We start from the raw sequence: 24408 nt of genomic DNA, 5'->3' as shown, positions 1-24408 counted from the left end.
GTGGGCTATCAGTAGCCCGCTTCACATCAAATACAACCCCCATGCCACTTGTTTGGCCTTTCCATGTTCTGGGGGTTTACGTCATTTGCCAGGTACTTCCCACTCTGCAACACCACCCATGCAGGTTTTATGTACTACACTATACCATCTGGGTGCCAAAGAAGTCTCAAATGGTTGCTGTAATCAATATAAAAACAGAGCCAATTAAAAAATAAATCAGATACGACCAGAGGCAAGGGCTAGACACCATTAGGACTTCCAAAACAGAACAGACCAGCGAGCCCTGTCCTTCCTCCACAATTCCCTTCATCCATCCCTTTGCATTTAAAAAGTGCCGGCCCGTTTGTCACAGAATTATCACTACATGTGAGAGAGGGACACAGATATCTACACGTTTCTCTACAAAACCTTTCTGTGACACATCATACAAAGCAATAGTAGGAGGAAAGGACAGAAAGCCTTTAAAATAACTATGTGTCTGTTTTTCTGACGAAAAAAAGACAATGTAACACAGCAAAGGTGTTTTCGCATTTGAAAAGAAAAAAAAACAGCTGGGAACAGAGTTAAAGCATTTGCCCTGTATGGACCATGTGCAGAGCATCTCTGTCTCATCTGTGTAGACCGTCTAGACTGCCACAGAACTGCTTTCTGTGCTCTGTGCAGTCACAAATTATCACCAAGAGCTCGGAAACAGCAGGACGGGGCGCTGACTTCTGACCAGGAAATAGGTATGTAAAAAGAGAGGCCAACCTGTCTTTTGCTCAATATCCTTAAACGACTTTAAGATGCCTTCTAGTTGTCTGCTCAGTTCTGCTTTCAAGTACTCCTCTTTGACCAGTGCCGACAGGTCCTCACAGACCTCCTGGGCCTCCTTGATCTTCGGTGCCTGCTGCTCGATTTCCTGCTTCAGCCTCTGGGCTGCCTCCAGTTGTTGGTTCACGGCATCTGGCAGTGCGCCTGAGGTGAGGCCGCTGCTGAGCTTGTCATCCAGCTCAGTCAGGGTACCCGAGAGACTTCTCAGCAGGCTCTGGTACTGTGTGCTTTTGACGATAGCCTGGTCAATCCAGTCGCATCTGTCCCTCAGTTGTCCTGTTAGGTTGTCCCACTTCTGGGTCACAGCTTCCAGTTGCTCGTTCACAATCCCATGTAAAGAAGGGTCTTCCCCAGGCCTGCTCAGAATGCCCTGGCCAGCCGCTGTGAGCTGTTCATACTGAGGTTTCCGGGTGTCGAACTCTTGCAGCAGAATCTAGGTTAACCGTGGAAAATAAACAAAGGGTTGAATAATGAATTACAGAAAACATAAATTCATTCATTCATTCACTGTAAATGAGCACACTGTTGCTCTCTTCAGACACACCGGAAGAAGTCATCAGATCTCATTACAGATGGTTTTGAGTCACCATGTGATTGTTGGGAATTGAACCAGGTCCTCTGGAAGAGCAGCCAGTGCTCTTAACCACTGGGCCAACTCTCCAGCCCCAGCAAACAGACATTTAAGCATCCAAATACAGAGAAATGGCATTCTCTTCTCTACTGTGTCTGGAATTCTGTTTTAATGTTTTCCTACTTTTTGGGGGACAGTGAGGTTATCATAAACTAATTTAAAGACCCTCGGTGCTTCACAGTGAACAACCTGTTAAAAGATAATACCATCTTCCAAAGGGTAAGGAAAATGCTATTAGCTCTAGCCTGGGCAAATGCTCCTTCACATGAGACACTGTGACTGGGCTCACACCACCGCTGCCATGGTTACCTTGCCTGGATCATACTTTTCTCTTCATTACCTTACCCTCCCAAGTCTACAGTGAAGGAAACGCATCGGTGACTGTTTATTACGATCCAGTGCGCTAGGCTTATAAGGTTTTGTTTTGTTTTTAGTAGTGTACTTACTGACATTTACAATATTTATTATACAAGTTTTAGACATAAAATCTTATTGCTCAGAATGTCAACAGAGATGACCCCGAGATGCCTCCTTGTGGTGTACGTAATCTATTTATATTTTATCTATTTTTTGTATTTGTTTACCTATTCATTTCAGACTCCTAAGACTACAAGCAAATATTTGTCCAGACATTTCCTTTTCATCTTTTTCATCTTGCCTCTCCTTATATTACGAATTTATGAACTGGATACACGTGACCTTAAACCACTGCGTCCTGGTTACACGTCTGACTGAAATGAGATGCTCTTCCCGCTGAGGCCTCTGCTCGCCACGTAGAAACACAGCTGAAGCCACCACAGACCTCGAGCTACTGGGCCCGACTCAGGTGTGGTGGATTTTCTTTCCCGTGTGGGCTGCCTCGATGACTAAGATTTACCTAACATGCCTGGTCCCTCTGCTCCCTCCATCCCGCCCTTGCCTTGCCTTTGCTCTCTGCCTTCCGCTTAGGACTGTACTGGGCGAGTCTTACAAGTCTCCAATCAGAATGAATGAGGCCTCAAAGGATAATTTATGAACAATACAAAGTGTATACTACCATCACCTTCACTTGGCCGATCCACTCATCCTTCGGAGACCTGTGATTGGTTTAGTGGGCCTGCAACAACCACACATGGAGGGAGGGTCTGCCCCACACGCTGGCTCAGGGAGACCACGCCTGGTGGCTACCTTACCGATGCAGCTCTCTGAAACCCCTGCTTCAGACGAGTCACCCAGTAAGAAGGTTGCGCTGACGTGTTTACACTGCAAACATTTGCCATGCAGACGTCAAGGGGCCACATTCTGGCTGTTGCTCTGGCAACACTCACCTGGACCTGCTGCTTCTGTGTGTTCAACATGTTTGGGTCAATGGACAAGGGGCCGAGCACGCTGACCATCAGCTCCTTCTCCATGAGCCACTGTTTTAACTGGGCCTCTGTGGTCTGGAACTGGGTTAGATTATTGGAGGACTCTTCCAGCTTTTGTTGCCTGTCCATGGTCAACTGGTTGAGCTCTTGCCACTTAGTGTCTGAAAACAAGAAAAAGGACCAAGCTGCTATTTGTTTTCTTTTCTTTTTTTCTTCATTTAATATCACCATCAGAAAACTGTAACTATGTATTCAAACGATACATAATAGATGGCATTCCTCTTGTTCCCTTTGTTAGAATGTAAACCTAGGGCCTTGGTACTAGGCAAGCATGACCCTAAGCTACATCTCTAGCTTGTTCACATCTGGTAACCCCCCTTCCTATTAATTCCAACTTACAAGAAGTACTTGTGTGAGATGATACATGGACTACACGTTAGATCATGAGCCCGCCATAATAAGATGCCGGTCGCTGTGAGATGCAGTCTGCAGAAATCAGCCATGGTGACCTATACTTTGTGCCTTGACCTCAGTAGGGTTGGATTGGATGGGATTGCAGGGGGAGTGAGTGGGGAGAGCAGGCCCCAGAGCATAAAACTATAGTAGTCAAAATACACCCTCTCTGCAGGGCTCTGTCTCTGAAGGCTTGCTTCCCTGCCATGCTGTGCACAGCAGCTCTCAGAATGCCTACCGTGCTCTCCCATCTCAAGGCCCAGCCATGCAATGTGGGTTTCCCTATCTGCTAGGATGCACGGTTCCTCCTAATGGTGTCCCTCCCGCCTCAAGGCCTGACGATGGCCTCCATGGTCCTGAGGTCTCTTTCCTAATAATGCTCATTCTATATGATGATAGGCCTAGGCTTCCTTCTCTACAACCCAATCCAACCTCTGTTTCATTCCTCGCTATAGCATTATGGATCTAGTAATTGTGTATTAACTCGTGTATAAGTAAAACAAACCTGAACCTCAGGTTCCTGTCAACTTGCACTCTTTCTAAAAGTCCTTATATAGTTAATACATTGTGCCATATGCGTGTGCACTCACTTGTACATGGATTTACTGGGCATTGGACCTAGGGCTTTGTGAATATCTGGCATGTTCTTCATTACTGAGCAATACTACAACCTCAAATTAAAATAAAAAAAAATCCTCAACTATTTCTAGGCAAATGGCTTCCATCTTTGAATATTTCCCCTCAAGCATTCTATTAAATTCACTCAGCATCAACCAACTGTTGGAAAGCTACAACATGAAATCTCAGCAGCTCTGTGAAAGGACAAGTCTAGCCTTGTGACTGTGGCGGACACTGACTTCTAGAAAGTTCACACTTGAGAACTGGACAGTGAAGTGGCAAAGAAAAATCACACAGAAAAAAAAAATCCCAACCCCCTCCTGTGTTTTAAAAGTCTGTGATTTTGTGTTGTACTGCATTCAGAACTACCAAAGGGAATATCAAGTTTATTCCTCTGAACACTGATCAAGTATCTGGTCCTCTTTTTATACTTTTTCCAAGGTTTTCCTCTTTTCCTTTTCACTGAGATGTAGTAATTCAGAATGACTTTAAAAACGGATTTTAATTCTCCCTGTCTCTCTCTCTCTGTCTCTCACTTTGTGTGTGTGTGTGTGTGTGTGTGTGCCACACACACACACGCATGAGCACACATATATGTTATGTGAATGGGAGTGCAGGTGCCCTTAGAGGCCAGAAGTGCTAAATACTCCTGGGGCTGGGGTTATAGGTGGTTGGAGCTGCCCGGTTTGGGTGCTAAGAACTGAGCTCAGGTCCTCTGCAAGAGCAGTATCCACCCCTAACCACTAAGCATCCAGAACGACTCTGGACGGCTGCAGGAACCACAAGTTGGCTTGGCCTGGCTGCCTTGAGAGGCATGCGTCACAGGTTTTTCAGGTTACAGTACGTGCCTCCTGGGGCGCAATGCGCCTTCCTGTTCTAGACAGCCCAATGCCCTCCCTCAGGCAGTGAGCATTCAGGCTGCTTTGTGTTTCTCTGTGTGTTCCCTCAGGAGTCAAGGAAGCATGGAGACTTGACAGGACAATGGATCTTGGATATTAATCTTCCATACCCTGTTTAACTTGCAGACTCCATTGTAATCTGATAACTACAACTGTATTGATCCTAGAAATTGTCATTATATTCTGATTCTGATAGGACAAGTCTCACTGCTCTCAATAAAATTGTCAGTCTTGTTCTGGCCCCTCCAATCCCACCCTGGTTTCATTCCTTTTGGATCTATGAGGTGACCTCAGCCTGGTAAGTAAGTACAGGCACTTACTATGGCCCTCTGACCTCACCTGCCACGTCACCATGTTACCACGGCTTCAAGACCATCTTTGATATGCTCAGTGCTGCTCTCCGCTATGGCCCACACCCAACCACGGAGCTACAGAACCACCTGGGCGGATTGTTAACACACACTGGCCTGATGCAGGAGGAGGTCTGTAGTAGGGTTTTGCAAGTTCATATTTCTAACTAGTTCCCAGGGGATACAGCAGTCTGTGTGGATGCAAAAACTTCAGACCTAGTTTGGCAGTCTTGTAATTCCCCGCCCTCCCCGCTGCCCCACCTCCTATTTCTCAGCTGCGAGCCATTTGGTTCTAAATAATTCCCTTTAGAAACGATCATTTAAAAAACATACCAGTTTTCTATTCAGATCCTTTATCAATAACTTCCTGTCCTTAAGATGGTAAGATCTGAAGGCCAAAAGCTTAGGACCTGTCATAACCTGACCCTGGAACATTCATCCTGTGGCAGGCGTTTATACTGAGATCAAATGTTTAAGCTAGCCCTGGTCATCTTAATATTCTCCCCAAAGCAGCATGTGTCCATGGAAGCCACACCTGGGCCCCTTCGTGTGACATCTCCTATCCCTGACATTCATTCCCAGTCCCCTGGGATCTTACCCTCAGCCAGGAAGCCTTCTTGCTTGCCTAGGTTCCACAGGTGCAACGTTAGTTCTCAGAGCATGGCGACAAGCACTGAAGCCCACCTATCGCCCCACAAACAGTAACTGCTTAGTGTGACTGGTTTCAGAGATGACATGCGTTTTAATGTGTGTGTGTGTGAACACGTGTGTGCTCACATACATGTGCATACACACGTGGAAGCTGGAGGACAACCCTAGCTGCTGTCCCTGGAGCTGTACTGTATGCTTTTGCTTGTTTTGTTTTCATCTATGACATGGCGTCTCTCACTGGCCTGGTACTTGCCGAGTAGGCTAGGCTGTCCAGATGGCCAAGGGTCTGTTTCTGCCTCCCCTGCACTGGGACTGCAAGCCTGTGCTGCCACGTCAAACACTTCTGCATGGCTTCTGGGACAGAACTGTCCCGATGCTGCTAAGTTAGGCAAGCACTTTACTGAGTGAGCTGTTTCACAAAGCCCCGAGAGGTTTGTGTGTTTGTCACTTGGCACAGTATACTAAAGGACAGTATTTAATAGAATGTAGTAAGGGGCTTCTATTTAATGGCGTTCCTCTGTAGGAGAAGTTCCAATCCTATATAATCTGACTGGCGAGGCTGTTAACAAAAGCACATGGGGTAGAGAAGTATCAAAGCCCCTGCAGGGTGGAGGCTCTGTAGGAAACGCACACCCTTCAGCCACACCTCTTCTCGCAAACATCTGCCCATACTCGCAAGTAATTCTGATAGCCCTAGGAGAGTCCCTGACATAGGGGAAACCCTCACGATGCAGGGGGATTCTTGAGTCCGATTCTGTCTGCCTCTGAACATTAGGAACACTTAAGTTGTTTCTAAGCTTACGGTGCCAAAAAGTGATGGGAAGAAGGTTTGAAATAACTACGGTGAAATAATTGAAAGTCAAGCCATTCCAAGGACCAACGGGATCCACTTCACACTGTGCACACTGCGGCTCCTACCTAGACATATCTAAACTTACCGAAACCTCCAAACGACAGAGTAAAGTAGGAAACTTACTTTCTTAGTCTTTTTATCTCACAAACTGAAGGAAATTCTGTACCTACGAGCAGTTTATACAAAGACAGGATAGGAGGGGAGGCCCCGTATTCCTTCAACACTGGCTTGAGAGAAGAAAGAAGAGCTGAGAAGACAGAAGCCCCAGAAGTGACCTCACAGAGGAGATGGGAGCCTGCCCTTTCCGGATGAATGCAAGAAAATCCGTGAGCATAAAGCGAATGAAAGAAAATAAACACTAATCAAAACATTACTCAGCGCATAGCATTTCATTACCAACTATGAACCTTCTTCATAAAAACAGCTGAATGACAGCTCTCAGAACAACACCCATGATTTTGAATACTTAGAGAAAAAAAAAAGATTCTGAAATGTTTAACGGAAATCCAAAAGCACACGAGACTCCTGGATGTTTTCTGAAGAACACTCCGTTGACCATGAAATTGGCCAAGCGGCCGTGAGCACCCGTGAGCCCGAGTGCGCGGATGGACTCACCCATCTCTGCCAGTGCCTGCTTCCAGGACTGGGCCTCGGGAGCCTCTGGGTTCTCTTCCAGAAGCTCTGATAGTTTGTCTTTTAATTCTTGCACTTTGTTTACATTTTGCTTCAGTTCTGCCTCAAATGACTAACAAGGAAAAAAAAAAAAAACAATAATTAACTACACAAAAAATATGGCATCAAAAGAGAAAAAGCATTTCTTCTCTGGAACTCTGGAATGACTCAGAAAGGACGCCCCCCTACACACACACACATACACACATCAAATGCTGGAGTGGGCAAGGACCTGGGTTATGTAGCTGATAATTCTTATTTTTTCCCCTTGACCATCTTCAATTGTGAGACACAGAAACCCCACAGAGGAACACTCTGTGGATGTAATGACTGCCGTCTGTAATTTCCTGCTTTCAAACGACGCTGGGCCAATGCAAGCTGCTCTCAGTGAGGTTAACTGAGAAGCAAATCAGCCCTGGTAAAGGCTTCCAGAATTTGAAACTCTACTCGAGATTCCACATGGCAGAATTCAAGTACGGGTTGGTAATTTGCCCAAATTTTTGTCATGGTGGTGAGAAACTACTTTCCTAATCTTGGCAGTACAGAAATGCTGTTAAAGAGGACGGTATTAGCCGTCCCGTTTTATAGTAGACAGGCCAGACACTTGATACATTTAGTCCATAACTAAATCTTTCCCAAAAGTTGATTACTTAATATCGCAGATTTAAGCTGATTTAAAGACGGCAAAGTTACTCATACCCTACAGTTTATTCCTTTTTATAATGTCAGAGGGCTGGAAAAGTGACAATTTGTTGCCCCAATGTGACTGATTTTAACAAAACAGTCATTATTTGATGAAGGTCTAGGGAGAAAACAGAACCGAGCTCATGGCCCCCAGGGCTGCTCTGGCTAAGTCCACTCAGTGCGCCTTCCTGCCCTGTACCCAGCCTACCTTGTTCTGCTCCACCTGCAACTTCACAGACTCAGTGTCTGCAGGTGTAGGTGTCTGGCGCCACCTGCTGGCCGTCTTGTTCATCTTCTCTAACCACTGCATCATTGCACTGGACTCTTCCTGAGCCTTTTGCAATTTGGAGAGCTTAGTGTTCAGTTCAACTATTTTATCCTTGAGTAAGAGGCCCAGGTCTTCGTAACTGTGGCTTATGTCAGTCATGTCCTTCTTAATAGATGTTAAACCTACGAGCAGGAAGAAAAGTACACGAATGCATGCTGAGGCTTTTGGAGAGGAGCGATAGCATTAGACTGATTGTACACAGCGTTTTCTTCTATTTTGACACTGTTAAGCCTGCTACGATGAACCACAGACTTTTTAGGATAGAAAGAAGAGGTCATACTGCAAGTTAATAACAAACAACTCAGGAGCATTGTGTAACTGTAAAACGTAAGAGGTAGCATGATGGAATTGTAAGCTTAAACATAACAGATTTCTTGGGTACCAAACAGCAAATGAACAGGAAGGAAATAAAACCAAGTCCCAAAGTGAAACACCAAAGGTTCATTTATCTCAGATGGACAGGTATATCAACATATTCATGGACATGGTGACCATTTCAACTCGAGTTTAAGATCTCAACAAAACTACTGCCCTCTAAAACATCAAACTCCATTAATCACTCGCCAGACAGGGTTACTAGTCACCTTTATTTGCCAAGAAATCCTGAGTATTTGTGTCTGTTCCTTCACCATTTAGTATTACTCCACCTGCAACAAAACAAAACAAAACAAAAAAAAAAAACAATGAACAAACAAAACAAACAATGAAGTGACTTTAGATTGCCCTAGTACTTCTACCTATAGACGGCATTAAAGGAACCGCCACTGCTCATTCGTACAAGTGACTCGGCGCCTCACTTTCGACTGTTCATAAGTTAATCAAAAGCTGATTCCCAAATTAAACAGCTAAGATGTTTTATGCTAACGTCATCTTATGATAAAGCTGGCGGTAAAGGTCCCCAGCACCTATGTATTAAAGAAAGCAGTGCAACTGAGAAGAAAATGTCTGCTCGGCCTAATGGCTGTGCATCACCTGTGGCCGCGTACACAACATAACCACAGGGCCAATGAAGGCAGAATGATTTAAAAAGAGACGAGGGAACCGTCTGAAGGTAAAAGCCAAAACAAACGTCTGTTTCTAAGTCCACATATGCTGACACAGAGAACACAGGGTGGGTAGTGCATGGACCTAGAGGACGCCTCTCCTGAATTTAGATGCCAGCTGTGCTAACTATCAGCTGTGTGCCTGAAGAGGAATGAATGAAGCTGATGGGTACCACGGCAGCTACCCTGTGAAAACGCCATGGGAACCACACATAGCTAACCCATTACCTACCAATCAGATCCTCCTGAGTGGGTCATAATAGCTATTTGTCCTATATTATCATAACTATCTGGGATTGGCATGTCTCCATAACCACAATGTTAATAAAATCCAACTTTCTCATGCTAGCACCCACTGGCTGCCTATCAAAGGAGAGAGATGCCCATGCAAGAGCAACCATAGAAACATTTAAACATCCGAATTCCTCCTCCCCCTCTCCCATGTGTGTGTGCGCGCGCATGCACATGTGCGTGTGCATGAGTGTACGCACAAGGCATTTTCCAAGGAACGGAAAGCATCCTAGACTCTCCAAACTAATTGTTAAACGTCAAGCAGAGAACACCAAGCAAGAGTATAGATTTTATTCCAGATAAAAAGGAGATGGGAGGAACTAAGATAAATCAAAGACAATAGAATTCCTCTTCTTAAGAAAAAAAAAAGATCAACTTGACGTCTCAGGCAATCTGATTAGGGCAGACATGAGGGAGCATTGTGGCATATACAATATGGGCATTGCTTGAAAAGGGAGCAACAGAGTGGAAAAAATGGCTGTTTGAGAGAAGCGCAGCTGGAACATGAGTGTCACTCACAATGGGACAGCTGGAGGCCTGGTCAGACTAGATAAACCACAGGACACACAATGGAGATAGGAGGTTGGCCTTCTATCTATTCCTCAACTTAAACAAAACAAAATGCCTCTGTAAATACCCCTTCCCAAAACACTATATTTGTTTTAAGTTAACTTGGGAACCAGGATTTATACACAACTCTGGTCTTGGGCTGAGAAGAGCTGGGTCAGCCAGGGCTGAGGCCGAGATGTGAGCTTACTGGTGAACAGGCTGCAAAATCAAAAGCTTTGGGAACCATATACAAACAAGCAGTCAGACAAAAGGCGAGCTTGCCTCATAGACAAGAGCCCGCACCCTTGCCTCTTCTTTACCAGGAAACCAAATCTCTTTCCTTACTACATAGTATACTGAGAAGAGACATAGCTCAAAGAGAGCTTCACTATCTCCCCTTAAATAAAAAGACATTTTGCCTGACAGATTGGGGGGGGGTGTTTGTGTGTATATGTATATACATATTCCTATGCTTGTGGCTGCGCATGTACAGGTGTGTGCTATGCATATGTCTGCTCCTGCACGTGGTGGCCCATCCTGGGTGCTTGCTATCTTCCAAAATCAGTTTTCACTTTACTTTCTGAGGCATGGCCCCTCACCAAACCAGAGGGTCAAGGATTTGGTGAGTCTGGCTCGCCAGCCTGCTTGGAGGAGTTCCTGTCTCTGCCTCCCGAGGGCTGTGGGCAGCTAGGGCACCATGCTCACTCGTGTACAAAACACGTGTGGGTGCCGGAGATTCAGACACCCATCCTTATGCCTGCACACATGTATCTGCAGAGTCATCTCTCCAATTCCGTGACAGATTAAGTGTGCCTTTAAAAGTCACCTGCCCGACCTCTTTTACTTTGTATTCTTGAGGTGATCTTTTTTTAAAAAAATTTTTTTTAATTAATTTCAAATACACAAAAGGACCGTGGGAGATCAAATTCTTACAGATTAGTCATGAAAACTAAGCGCATACCTGATTTGGCTGCGGCTATGGCCTTTGCAGGGCTGATCAATGCACTCAGCAGGTTACATAGTGAGACACCACTGTTGTTTGCTTTGTGAATTTCTGGTGCTTTCAGATTCCACTTTTCTTGTAATTTCTTTAAACACAAAAACACGTTATCTTTCAGTCTTCCAAGTATCTTCAAAGTTGTACATTACAACTGAACTTCTTAAGCATATTTGAAAGCAACAATGACTGCGGGCCCAGGTGACTGTTAACACTGTTGGCAGAGGAGAACAGGCAGAGCCCATTCTGTGTTCTGCCCCCAGCCACAGTGGGAGGCAGGCCGAGTCCTGGCGCCACGGGAATGTTCTAGAGTAACTGTCAACTGTAAGTCTGTAGGGCTATCCCAGGTGCGGCTACATCATAAGTAACAGGACAATAAAAGCAAGACACGGGTGTGCAAAATTCCACCTCGCGCCGAGTTGAACTCCCGACATTTCAAGGAAGTGTTAGAGCTACACAGTCTCACTGAGAAAATCTGACACAATCAGCCATAGCGTTTATGACTTAAGTCAGACAACAAAATACTTATACACTACTCATGCAAGAGACTCAAATAGCTTGTCTTCCAGTACTGGTTAGACCTTGCACATGAAGACAAGGGTCTCTTTCTTACTACTTGGAAAAAAGGTATAAAAAAAATGGAAATTAAATTGAAATTTGATAAAGAAGGAAACTTTAATATTAGGGGGACTAAGGATGCACTATACATATATTTTTTGTTAATAAATTGAGTTAACAAAAAGATTATGTAATTCCTCGATTATGTAATTTCCACAGATCCTATTGGGCATTTGTGAGACCAGTTTGCTTGATTTTAGACTAAAGGACCGCATGCGTCATTACTAACACAGGCAAGCAGAAGTTAGTATTAGGTCTGATGAGCCACCTTGGTTTCTTCCAGAGATTTTCTCAAGTCCTCTGTGCCAAGAGAAGGCTTCACAACGGGAACCTGCTTGGTTGTCTCTTTTATCCATGTTTTCAGTGACTGAGCGAGGGTTTGAAAAGCACTCAGCTGCTCCTGACAAGAACTTAGAGCGTCTTTCCTAATGAACAAAAAGGAACCAGAAGTCAAGCTGCAAAGCCAGATGTTCCAAAAGGCCGACTATTAACCAGCGGTCAATACTCCTGAATCGGGCTCAACTTTAGCAACCATTTTCAATGCACTAGCAGCTCTTGGGTACCAGGCTGATGTGTTCTTATGTGGTGAATGAAATCAGCTAAGTACCTACCTGTTGATTCCTGAAGCAAAGCTCATAGAGAGGGAACAGTCAAGAAATATGTAACTCTCACACAACAGTACTCTCTAATACTACATAAACTCTAACGACTTTGACAGGTCTGTTTTCTACAATGTTCAGTGCCAGCAGGCAAAGAGCCAGAAAATACATGTATACACTGCTGACTGAGGAGAACACAGGTCATGTTAAAGGATGTCTTAACTTGGCACTTTGGAAAGATGACATTTCCACCTCTCCAAAGAGATGTAGCCCAGTGACTGGAGTTTTAACAGGTGCTTACCCACCCCAACACATAAGAAGCTCCTATGTAAACCCCATGGGCCTTTCTATATGCCAAGCATAGGCCCTATGGAGACCGTTACACTTGACGTGTGAATGGCTTCTGTGTGCACCTGACCTATGTGCTGGAGATAAGGATGTATTTCAGCTGAACAAACTACTGATGACCACATGGTGTTAATGATTTAATAGTCCTCACATTACCTGGATTTAAAATTGGAATGGACAACCTAGATTATGTAAGACAGCCAAGAACACATCTTCTGAGATGGGTTCAGAAAGAGAACCCAGAAGTTTTAGGTAGAGAATTCTAAGGAAGTACAACTAGATGAGAGATAAATGGCCAGGCTAAAACATCTTTTGAGGGCTCTTTCATTCATAAAAATCAGATGTGTGTTCTAAACATGATACAGAAAAATATGAAGGCACAGAATAGAATCGCATTGAGTCAAAGGTCAAAACTGGGCCACTGCCTTATTCTTTGTGGTTCACTCACTAATTGAAGCAGTAAGCGGTCATATTTTTTATTATTTATTTTATTTATATGAGTCCACTGTTGCCGTTTTCAGACACACCAGAAGAGGGCATCGGATCCCATTACAGGCGGTTGTGAGCCATCATGTGATTGCTGGGAATTGAACTCAGGATCTCTGAGTTCATCTTACCAGCACCATCATGCTCACAGGATGTTCCCACTTTTACATAAGTAGCGTTTTCCATTTCCCAGTTTGGTATTTTAGCCAATCGTAAACTAATGTTTTTGTTATTGTGTTTTGCTTTTAAAGATGGTCTTACTTCAGTCCAGAGTAGGGCCTCAAACTCTCTGTAATCCCCTTTCAGCCTCCTGACTATATTTAATGCACAGATCCACCAACAGTCTGAGCCTCCACAGTTTGGAAACCAACTCAGTCATAGACTTACATAAATATAGGCAACCCAGCTGCTGAGTACCAGAGTGGGATAAAACACATTGTCTTAGAGAGGGACTTACTTTTCTTGGATAGTATCCTCCATTTCTTTGAATTTCCTTGACAAGTTATTAGTTTTCTCAAACACCAGAGCTTTGTCCCCTGGTAAGCCATGGCTGGATATCTCTTTCAGGAGGCTGTGCAAAGCTTCGAGATCTTTCCTGTGTTCTAAGAATTTAGCAGTTGATTCCTGCAAAGCAATGACATCAGTCAGTATAAACATTGCCAGATCTTAGAACCACAAACCCACCAGCATGTTCTGCATGCAAGGAGAAGAGCTCAGGCATCTACTACCTGGCACTTCACAGACTGCGAATGTACAGCAGGATGCAGGGACTTAACACTCTGTGCTTTCATTATCTCTGTGGATTTAGCATGTTCAAGGATGGTTGTAACAGCTATGATACATGTGGTAAATGGTTTGTTTCTACTCAGCAGGGAAATGATTCACAGAGAGACAAATAACAGTAGCTAAGACTGTTGATAAAACGCATGAGCTTGTCTTAACCAGTCCACACGCACTTGGCATTGTAACCACTGAGGAATACACACCTGCATATGCTGAGACAGCTCCGGAACATCCTTTCCTGGCATGGCCACCTCGGTGAGCGCCTGGCTCTGTGTCTCTAGAAACGTCTGGAGCTTGTCTGAGAGCTTCTCAAACTGCTCTACTTTGGCCTTTAGCTCCACCATCTTGGCTAGCTTTTCCTTGTGTTTCTGACTTGCTTCGGAAAAGCGAGCAGACAGATCCTTCATTTTCGCTTGCAGGGAGGAGGCTGTGGACGGGTCTGTCGTCTCTATAAATGTCTTCACCTTTTCGTTCATGGCATTTATGCTGCTTTGACGACCCGTAATATCCTGCTCCAGCATCTGAAATACAGCAATTGCGGCATATGTTTCCTAATGACGACTACAAATAAAGCCGCCGAGTTTTGATTCTTCACAGCACCGCAAGCTTGGACAACCCATGACTGAAATGGTTAACAGTTGGAAATGAGTGACATGTGTGGTTTTTCTCTTGAGGAAGCCAATCCCAAAGCTCTTCATGGGAGTTTGGAGAACAGCTGGATAGCTGGCAGGTTGAAAAGGGCAGGGGCTTATCGCCACCCGGCAATCCCTTGGGATCTAAGGCAGCCTGGGGATTAGCCATGTTCTTAATTTTTAAAAGGCTTGGCAACAGCAAGATTGATCTGATGAACCCCATGAGCAGCTGGCCGAAGCAGTGATAAACAAGATTAGATACAATGTAGCTTTAAACTCTCCTTAATGAATAATGACAAGTCTATAAAGCCCATTCCAGGCACTGTCAAAAAATTTACATATTCATTTGTCCAAGCACTGCTGGCTCCTCTGCTGCATTCAGAAGCTGCCCTCTGTCTCTAAGACCACCTATTCCTGAAGATGAACAACTTGCTCTCAAGTGCATTCAGAAGCTGCCCTAAGTCTCTAAGACCACCTATTCCTGAAGATGAACAACTTGCTCTCAAGTGCATTCAGAAGCTGCCCTAAGTCTCTAAGACCACCTATTCCTGAAGATGAACAACTTGCTCTCAAGTGCATTCAGAAGCTGCCCTAAGTCTCTAAGACTACCTATTCCTGAAGATGAACAACTTGCTCTCAAGTGCATTCAGAAGCTGCCCTCTGTCTCTAAGACTACCTATTCCTGAAGATGAACAACTTGCTCTCAAGTGCAAGCAGAACTGTCCCCCCTTTAGCAAAGGTCACTCACGGTGTCTTTACTGATGAGATCCTGGAGCGCTGTGGAGTTTAGTGGCACTTGACCTGGCTTGACCAGGGAGCTTTCCACACTTCCCATCCAGTCCAGCATCTCATCCAAAGCGTCCTGCACACTCAGGGAGCGGGTCAGAGTGATCTGGAGCTTTTCATTCCGTTCGTTCACACACTTGGACAGATCATCGTATCTCCCGACAATGTCATCTGCTCCACACAGAGAGGGGGACAGGAAGCACAGAGTTCTACTTGCCCAGTTCTTTTTTCAAATGCACTTTACAATGAACAAATTCAGTCTCCACAGAAAAAAAGCCTAGATGACATATTTCCAATGAATAATTAGGTCAGGCATAACGTTTATATATAAAGACAGGAATTGGGTGGATAATAAAATAGTTAAAAAAAAATTCGCAGGCCTGTGATCTGCATCGGTAAAGATTTTTAGATGCACACACATTTGGAGTGCCCCAGAGAGATGAAAGAAAGGTCTAAATGGTGGGTCACTGCAGTCACTACCGTGTCTCAGCCTGATCTGTCAACACTTATTGATAACTGCCAGGGGTGGGGAGTGACAGTCTCAGAGACAATTCCGTCACATGACGGTCATGGTCAGCTTCTGTCATAATCAGAGAGAGACCTCCAATGCACAGAAGTAAGAAGATGCAAATGTACCAGGGAAACGGGATGGTAACTAAAAGCTATGGTCAGGACTTACTTACAAGTTCACTAGTAGACAAAAGGGGAAAATGAGTTTGACAGAACCTTCTATCTCCTATGATATGACTTTACTTTCAATGCTAAAGATTTAAGATGAAAAAAAAAACAACCACCCATGACATGTCTAAAGACTACTGCTGTTACATTTCTGCCTCTTTTTGGAAGACGATTTGTTTTCTATCATGATTTTTTAAAAAACCTTCTATTATACAAAGATTCAGAAAAGCACACGAGTTATTTCTGAAGGTTGAGCGGAACACAACGTGGAGCACAACCCTGGTAGTTACAACTCCTTACTCGAGTCCCCTTAGAGGCTTGTGCTTGGTCTGTGCCCCATGACTCGACAGCAAAATGATTGAAGCTGTTGCTTAACAGTTTCTCACTGAACTGAAAAGCTCATGTGACCGAGATAGTCATGGCCCTTTGGCTACATACAACGACACCCACGAGAAAGGTGCACGGAGAGAGGACCTGCTTTTCATATGCACCAGGAGACTACAAGCAGAGGAAGCAAGGCTCAGATTCAGGTATGACCCCTAACTCAAGCGGCTGCCTTAAGTCACAGCTTGTGATTGACGATCAAGCTGTTTCTCAGGGGGTAGTGCTTATGGATCATATGATGAGAGTTATTGGTGACCTGTTTCACCATGACATAGGTTTACCATGCCAAAACCATTTTCACGTCGACTTCCCACACTACACCCATGTATTTAGGTCTAAGGCCTAACATGGTGGTATTTGAAGATGAGGGGTTTGGAATCATGGGGTATGTGTGTATATGTGTGTGTATTTTTAAAAAACACACACACACACACACATATGTATGTGTGTATATATATGTGTGTGTGTGTGTGTGTGTGTGTGTGTGTGTATGTTTTGATCAGTTCCTTGTATAAAATTTTAATCATTTGAAATTTTCTGAGCAATAAAAATTACTAGAAAAATCTCTGTTGTAGTATTTATCTCTTGGCCCCAGTTCCTAACGCAGAGTTCTTAAGTGTTTTAGCAATTCCTTCATCAGTTCAAGGCTAGCCTGGGATACATGCAAGCTCTTGTTGTTTTTATTTATTTTTTAAATCAACAAACAATCCAAAAAATGCATTTTTAGAAGTTATTGTTTTTCTTAGAAATAAACACAAGATCTTATGGAAATGCCTCTGTATCCTACATCGTTTCACACATTCCTACTCAATGCTGCCAGAGAGAAGCTTTCCGTCATTGCTATAACCCATGAAATAATGAACATTTAACAGCAGGAAAGGCCAAGTGTGGCAGTTTATGCCTGAAGTCTAGCTTTCAGAGGCTAATGTGTAAGGATAGCCGTGAGTTCAAGGCCAGCCGGGCGTCCACAGTTACTCTCAGGCCAACTGGACTAATGAGCAAGACCTCATCTTAAAAGTGATGAAAAAACAAAGAGGAAAAAAAAGAGAAAACATCAAAAGGCCAGAAACACAATGAGGACAGTCTTTCTCCTCCACGTCTCCAGGCTCAGGCTCCTGCTCCAGTGGTGGCTTCCCATGTGGGCTTTAAGACGATATGTCAAAACAGAAGAATAAAACCTTAAGGGCCAGCACTCACACACTCTTCATATTTCTTAAAATTTATAGTTTTGTGTTTTATAATTATATATTATGTGATAAAATGCACATGTAATTTATAAATACACGTGCCTTGAAATTACTTATTGATCATGGTCACGATCAAGAATGCTTGTGTGTCTCTAAGAATGAAGAAAGTTATGGAGTGGCTTCTATTCATAGAAAGTTTCTACTGAGATTTTAACTCGGCTCTATTTGGGGGAACCATAAGAACAGTCACCTAGAAGATATTTTCAATTTCATACACACAGGCAGAGATCATGAACCAAATGACTTCCATCTGTGAACACGTCCTCCTTATCTACAAGACAACCCTATTTACCCCTGAGACAGGAAATAAGAGCTAAGACCTTAAGCTAAGACCTCACCAAGCGTCTTCTGGATGTCATTCTTGGCAGGAAGCAGCGAGCCCTTGGCATCCAAGAGTACCTCTGCGGTTTTCTTCAGCTTCTCTACAGCAACCTGCTGACTTGATATCTGTCCTTGCAAAGCCTGTGGGGTTAAGTGGTTTTCAATTAGATTCAGGACTAACATGAAAATGATAATCTAAATCGGATAGAATAAACTATATAATAATACATAGACTTTCATTGTCAAGTTTATTCCAGACTTCAGGGAAAGCAAGGAGAACATGTTAATCAACCGATCCAGACAGTGAGCCATGGCACACAATGAGGTGTTCTTAACAATCTTCCACTTTCAACTGCTAACCTCATTACTCCATGTTTCCCCTAATTTCTACTTTGATGCCTTGTACAATACCCCTACTCCCAGATCCCGAATCTTAGCAGCAGCAGCAGCAACAAAACTAAGACACAGAGAAGCCCCAGGACTGTTTCTGATTCTAGGTCCTTGATTTCATGTTGTATCATCTGAATTTGTGTAATTTAGTATGATATTGAGCATCTAAAAATTCAAAAAGCGTGGCTATATTCTTGGATAAAACAGCTACAAAGCTTACAGGAAGGGCTGCATTCTACAGGGAAGAGGAGATACTGGAGGAAGATCAGTGGGAAAGTGAGAGCCAGCGGTGAGGGTGCTGGGCCCTGAATAAACTGTGGAAATGAAAAAGCAGAATATTTCTCCATAGGGTAAACAGAAGGCAAAGAAAGAGCCTGCGGAGAGGGAGAGAGGAAGGGGAAAGGGAGGGGGACTGGAGGGGGAGGAGGCAGAGACTAGGAGGAAAGAATATATAGGTATGTGAAGGCCTCGAATGGTAGGCTTAGGGCTTGACATTTTTTCTGGTCGTGATGGGGAATTATCAAAGGCTTTGAAGAAAGTGCTAAGTAAGGGCTTATAAGCAATGCAGGGAAAACCAGAAGAAACAAACCAAGAAGCAACGCGCTTAACTGAGCATGACTTAAGTGAGAACAAGGCAGCTGGGACTTTACCAAGGACTGAGGCCATTTCTTGTACTCAGATTGCCTGGACCACAAAGTGCAGTATAGTACAGGGCTGGGAAGAGTCAGGATGTCTTGGTCATATTATCTAAAGCCATAATATCTAACACAGGATGTAAGATATTACAAATACAACTGTATTTTATAAGAAAAATCAAATGAAGCAAAACATTTAATTCCCCAGCTGCGTTAGCCACGCTTCCGCAGTGACTATGACTAGGCTGTTGGACGGAGCCCATGAAAGAATGGCCAGTCATCATGGAGGACAGGAGCCCAGGGTGTGAGGGGACAAGAGGGGAGACAAGGCTGGCTTCTGTTCAGCTCAGGTTAACTAGCAAAGTCTATAAACTCAGGTGAGATCACATTTCAGAGAGAGAAGACCTTCGTCTTGGAGTCTGTGACCTCAGAATAGCATACAGGAAGAAAGAAGCAAGCTGGCAACACACGGGACTGGGACTATACAAATGGAGCCAAGTGGAGAGCATTGCAGAGGTAAGAGGAACCACCACAGCAGGTGGCGCATCAGCACCAGACGAGGGAAAGCAGAAGGGGCAGGAGATGTTCGCAGCGTTCCGATGGGGAGACAGGAATAATGTGGCCAAAGAAGTAAAAAGAGCCCAGAAGAATTCTATAAGCAAAGCTGAAAGACGGGGAGAAAGGAGACACGGATTTGCGTGAGAGGTGACTCACACTGATAATACAACCAAGGGTAACGAGATCTGGAGAGAGGTTCCTACAGATCTCTGGATGAACAGATGCAGGTCTACACAGGGAGCGAGGTAAGAAGAGGATTGGAGCCTGCGGTCCCTAACACCCCAGATGGCTCTCTGCCCGTGTAGGTTGTCCAGCTGCAGGGGATCCACAATGGCTTCAGGTTCACAGAGCTACCACAGCTTTCCTCTATGCACTCATAGCTCAAAGACTCAAAATGTCGGGAGCTGGGGAGATGGCTCAGTGGAGAAAGTGCATGCTACAGGCATGAAGAACAGAGGGTCCCCAGAGCACACGTTAAGACTGAGTGGATATGATGACACTTCCTTGGTCCTAGCATTTGCAGAGCCTAACCCTAACCTCAACCCTAACCCTAGCCTTGGTCTCCTTGGCTACAGCAGAAGACAGTCTCTACAGCAATGAGCTCCCATTCAGTGCATGGAAGCTTCCTGACTTTGCACCATCCTGAAGACCACTGCAAGCCTCAAAGGTGCCCATCATCAGGCAGTGTGATTTAGAGCTGGTTTCAAATCCAGGCCTCTACACTGGGCTCAGATGCCCATCTTCTGTAACTGTTAGGCGGCTAACGCCTGAGCCTCTGCCTCCCAGTCCTAGGACTGTAGGTGTGTGCCACAATTTCCAGCAGCTCCGCTTTCTAGCTTAGTAACTGTTGAACAATTTAATAAAAAGAAAAAAAGGGGCTGGAGAGATGGCTCAGCGGTTAAGAGCACTGACTGCTCTTTTAAAGTCCTGAGTTCAAATCCCAGCAAACACATGGTGGCTCACAACCATCCGTAATGAGATCTGACATCCTCTTCTGGTGTGTCTGAAGACAGCTACATATAATAATAAATCTTAAAAAAAAAAAAAAAAAGGAAGGAAGGAAGGAAGGAAAAAAGAGAATATAAAGATCATGGTGGTTTGGATGAAAACGGCCCCCACAGGCCCACAGGGAGTGGCACTACTAGGACTAGGACGTGTGGTCATGTTGGAGTAGGTAGGGTCTTACTGGAGGAGATGTGTCACCAGGGGGTGGGCTTGGAAGTTTCAGAAGCTCAAGCCAGGCCCAGTGTCACACTCTCTTCCTGCTGCCTTCAGATCTGATCCAGATGTAGAACTCACAGCTCCTTCTCCAGCACCATTGTCTACCTGCACGCCAGCACTTCTTGCCATGACAGTAATAGATTAAACCTCTGAACTACAAGCCAGCCCTTTCCTTTATAAGAGTTGCTGTGGTCGCAGTGTCTCTTCTCAGCAATAGAAACCCTAAGACAAAGACTACTTAATCTTCACAAAAGTTTAACCTTACTACATACAAAGATCATCTCCAAGGGTGCCATTAATCTGAGATTTATTCTTCCGTTACACAATGGCCATTCTCTGAGCCTTTGCATCAAGAACTCTTTGCAGCACTTACCAAGTAAGCATTTCTATTCCAATATCCATCCCTGTATCCATTTATTTAAGCTACAGGGTTCATAGAGGTTTTCCTCTATTTTTTGCTCTACTTCCTAAAACTTCATGTGCAGCATATTTGCATAGATCAAACCCAAAATGTTCAATTTTATTTCCCTGTGGCTAAAATATTTTACCTCCTAATTAAATATTAGTTAATCTTAATAGCTATTTCAAACTACTGGCATTTCTCATCAAAATCAGGGCCTTAGATGTCATGGTCCCTCCTCTGACATCTGTAACTAAGGGGAAGTAAACACTTAAGACAGGTCTGCACTCAGACATGAGGAAGAGGAAAAGAAAACAAAAGCCAATCTCCCCTTCTACTGTCCTTGGCTCTTGACCCTTCTACAGCCCTGCAGAGAACCAAGACGGCCCTTTCTGCCTCCGCAGGGCAGGGATGTGGATAGATGTCCTGGAGACATCTGTGCCTTTCCTTTAGCCCACAAGGCCACTGAAACAATGGGACCCCAGGAATTGGACTCTCCCCAGAAATCTCATGCTGAGAGAAGGGAAAGGCTAGGTTCTAGTGCCAGGCAAGGGGTAAGCTTGTCTCTTAGAAGGATATGTCATACAGTTCCCACAACCTGTCAGAGCACCTTGTCTGAGTCTGAAGCTAAGACAGGGATGGGCCAGCGATGAGCGAGACTGCACCCTGACCAGGAATGCATTTCTCTTGCTTCCCACTTAAACCTCTAGTCACGACCCCAAAGACGGGGTCTTTCTTTCCCTCCTCAGTGGGGCCACACTGAGCATGCCTCTTCTCTCTTCTTCATCTCTTGGTTCTATAACTGGCCTGAGGGTGGTGGCCATGCCTAGCTTGATAGCACCACCAGGGCTCAGGCACTGACCATGGTAATTCAAGTACCCTGCCTGCTAAAAGAAAACATCTCCAGATCGATGACCTTCTAAACTTTAGTTTTCAGTTTATCATACTGAGTAAGAATATTAGAGTATTTTAAAAATTATCTATCCTTGCATTAAATTTTTTAAATTATGGTTTGTATCTAGGGGGACCCTTGGATCTCACTGAAAGGGGGAATATAATAGACATGGGGGGTGGATGGAGGGAGGAGACTGGGTGGGGGAGGTGGCAGGGATGGGAACAGGAGGGATCAGGTGTGGGAAGAACAGAACAGAGGGAGAGAAAACTGGAATCGGGGGTGGGGGTGGGGGTCTGGGATGAGCTAGAAATCTAGGACAAAGGAAACTCCCAGGCCTCCTAGCAATGAGGGATATGGAACCTGAAACAGCCATCTCCTGTACGTAGGTAAGACTTCCCGTGGAGGGATCAGACACCAACCCAGCCACAAAAACTTTGACCCACAATTTGTCCTGGCCACAAGATGTGTAGGAGTAAAGATGGAGCAGAAATTGAGGAAATGGCCAACCGATGACTGACCCAGCTTGAGACCCATGCCATGAGAGAGAGCCCACCCTTGACACTATTCATGATATTCTGCTCCACTTGCTGACTAGAGCCAAGCATAACTGTCCTCTGAAAGGCCTCACCCAACAACTGATGGAAACAGATGCAGAGACCCACAGACACACATTAAGCGGAGCTCGGGTAATCTTGTGGAATCGGGGGAGGAGAGATTCAAAGAGCTAGAGGGGCCAAGGAGACCATAAGAAAACCTACAGAATCAACTAACCTGGGCCCATAGGGACCCACAGAGACTGAACCACCAACCAGAGAGCATGCATGAGATGGACCTAGGACCTCTGCACATATGTAACAGCTGTACAGCTGGGTCTTCATGTGGCACTCCCAAATCAGGAGCGGGGGTTGTCTCTGACTCTGTTGTCTGCCTTTGGATCCCTTTCCCCTAACTGGGTTGCCGTGTCCAGCCTCAAATAGTCTTACTGCAATCTGATAGGCCAAGGCTGGTTGATATCCATGGAAGGCCTTCCCTTGTCTAAGGGAAAAAGGGAGGAGGGGTGGGTATGAGGGAGGGGAGGGGAAGGGGAGGCTGCAATTGGGATGTAAACTAAATAAATTAATTAGCTAATAAGAGTAGAATAGAGAGTAATTTGACAGTTTGTCTCACCAAGAGTTTGTCAATCACGCATTTCTGGAAAGGTAGGAAGACCTTCTGTGGTAAGGTGCTAACTGAAGTTTGCATCTCTGTACACGGTGAAGGAACACGGCAGGAACCCGAACACTGACTCAGAGACACTCTGAACAGGACGCTAGCATTCTTCTATACGTCCTTTCTTGAACAGATACACATTGTGCACTTTGGGCCCGGTGACCCTCTAGATCAGTGTCCTCAGCCTTCCTAGTGCTGCGACCCTTTAATACAGTTCCTCACGTCGTGATGACCCCTCCCCCCAACCACAAATTACTTTTACTGCTAATCTGTAACTTGCTACTGTTGTGAATCATAACATAAATATCTAACACGCAGATAGTTTTAGGTGACACCTATGAAAGGGGTTGCTCGAACCCTCAAAGGGATTTGCTATCCACAGGCTAAGAGAACCACTCTCCTAGATACTAGGAATACAGCGCTGAACAAGACAGGCACAAACACCTGCCTTCACGGAGCTTAACTCCGGTGGGAAAGCGAGGAAAGTTAACAAGTGTGACTGTAAGTGAGTGGGCTGGGCTTTGTTGGAGGTAGGAGGCGGGCGCAGTGGACTGTAGCCAATAATGGCAATGTCAATCCCGTTCAGTAACAGTGGGACAAACATTCCGGAGCACTTAGTCACGCTGGAACCCTCTGGTGGGACAGAATACTCTCCACAGGTTTCCTGGGCCCAGAGCAGAACTATCACCCGCGCGCGCGTGGAGAACAGAATTCTTTGGACAGGACGGCCGAGGGGTCGCTTCTCTTCCCTCCCTCCTCCTTTACCTTGGTCTCTTCCAGCTGCCTTTGCAGATTTTTGGGGTCCAAAGCAATGGGCTCCCGTAAATGTTTGCTGGCTTTGGCCTCGCAGGCCTGGAGCCCGGAGAGAAGGCCGCAGGAAGCATCTTCATACTGCTGGTATTGATCCACCAGGTCTTTGAGGTTATTTCCAAGAACACTGCACTGAAAATCAAAGGAGAGAAGGAGAGAGGCTGAGACCCACTGTCTTCTCATGCATGACAAGATCTCAAGATGGATGAGCTGTGGAACTCGGGGGGCGG

General features: G+C 44.9%; 1 protein-coding gene across 34 annotated transcripts in view; it reads right to left on the bottom strand.

Moving 5' to 3' along the window:
- The window catches only part of Dst (dystonin), a 400775-nt gene that overhangs the window by 81908 nt on the left and 294459 nt on the right, over positions 1-24408 (bottom strand). For all 34 annotated transcript variants that reach the window (XM_006495666.4, XM_006495690.4, XM_006495691.4 and 31 more), the window contains 12 exons: positions 24134-24310; positions 18078-18201; positions 15393-15601; positions 14216-14533; positions 13687-13853; positions 12065-12221; positions 11143-11269; positions 8883-8945; positions 8179-8420; positions 7230-7359; positions 2752-2951; positions 751-1246 (listed from right to left, as the gene is read on the bottom strand). In XM_006495666.4, the coding sequence (XP_006495729.1) occupies positions 751-1246; positions 2752-2951; positions 7230-7359; positions 8179-8420; positions 8883-8945; positions 11143-11269; positions 12065-12221; positions 13687-13853; positions 14216-14533; positions 15393-15601; positions 18078-18201; positions 24134-24310 (2410 nt within the window). The remainder of the gene's footprint in view (positions 1-750; positions 1247-2751; positions 2952-7229; positions 7360-8178; positions 8421-8882; positions 8946-11142; positions 11270-12064; positions 12222-13686; positions 13854-14215; positions 14534-15392; positions 15602-18077; positions 18202-24133; positions 24311-24408) is intronic.

The sequence above is a fragment of the Mus musculus genome, chromosome 1, assembly GCF_000001635.26.
Source record: "Mus musculus strain C57BL/6J chromosome 1, GRCm38.p6 C57BL/6J".
Lineage (NCBI taxonomy): Eukaryota > Metazoa > Chordata > Mammalia > Rodentia > Muridae > Mus > Mus musculus.
Note: the sequence above shows the minus strand (reverse complement) of the source record. Positions and strands in the feature narration are given on the sequence as shown.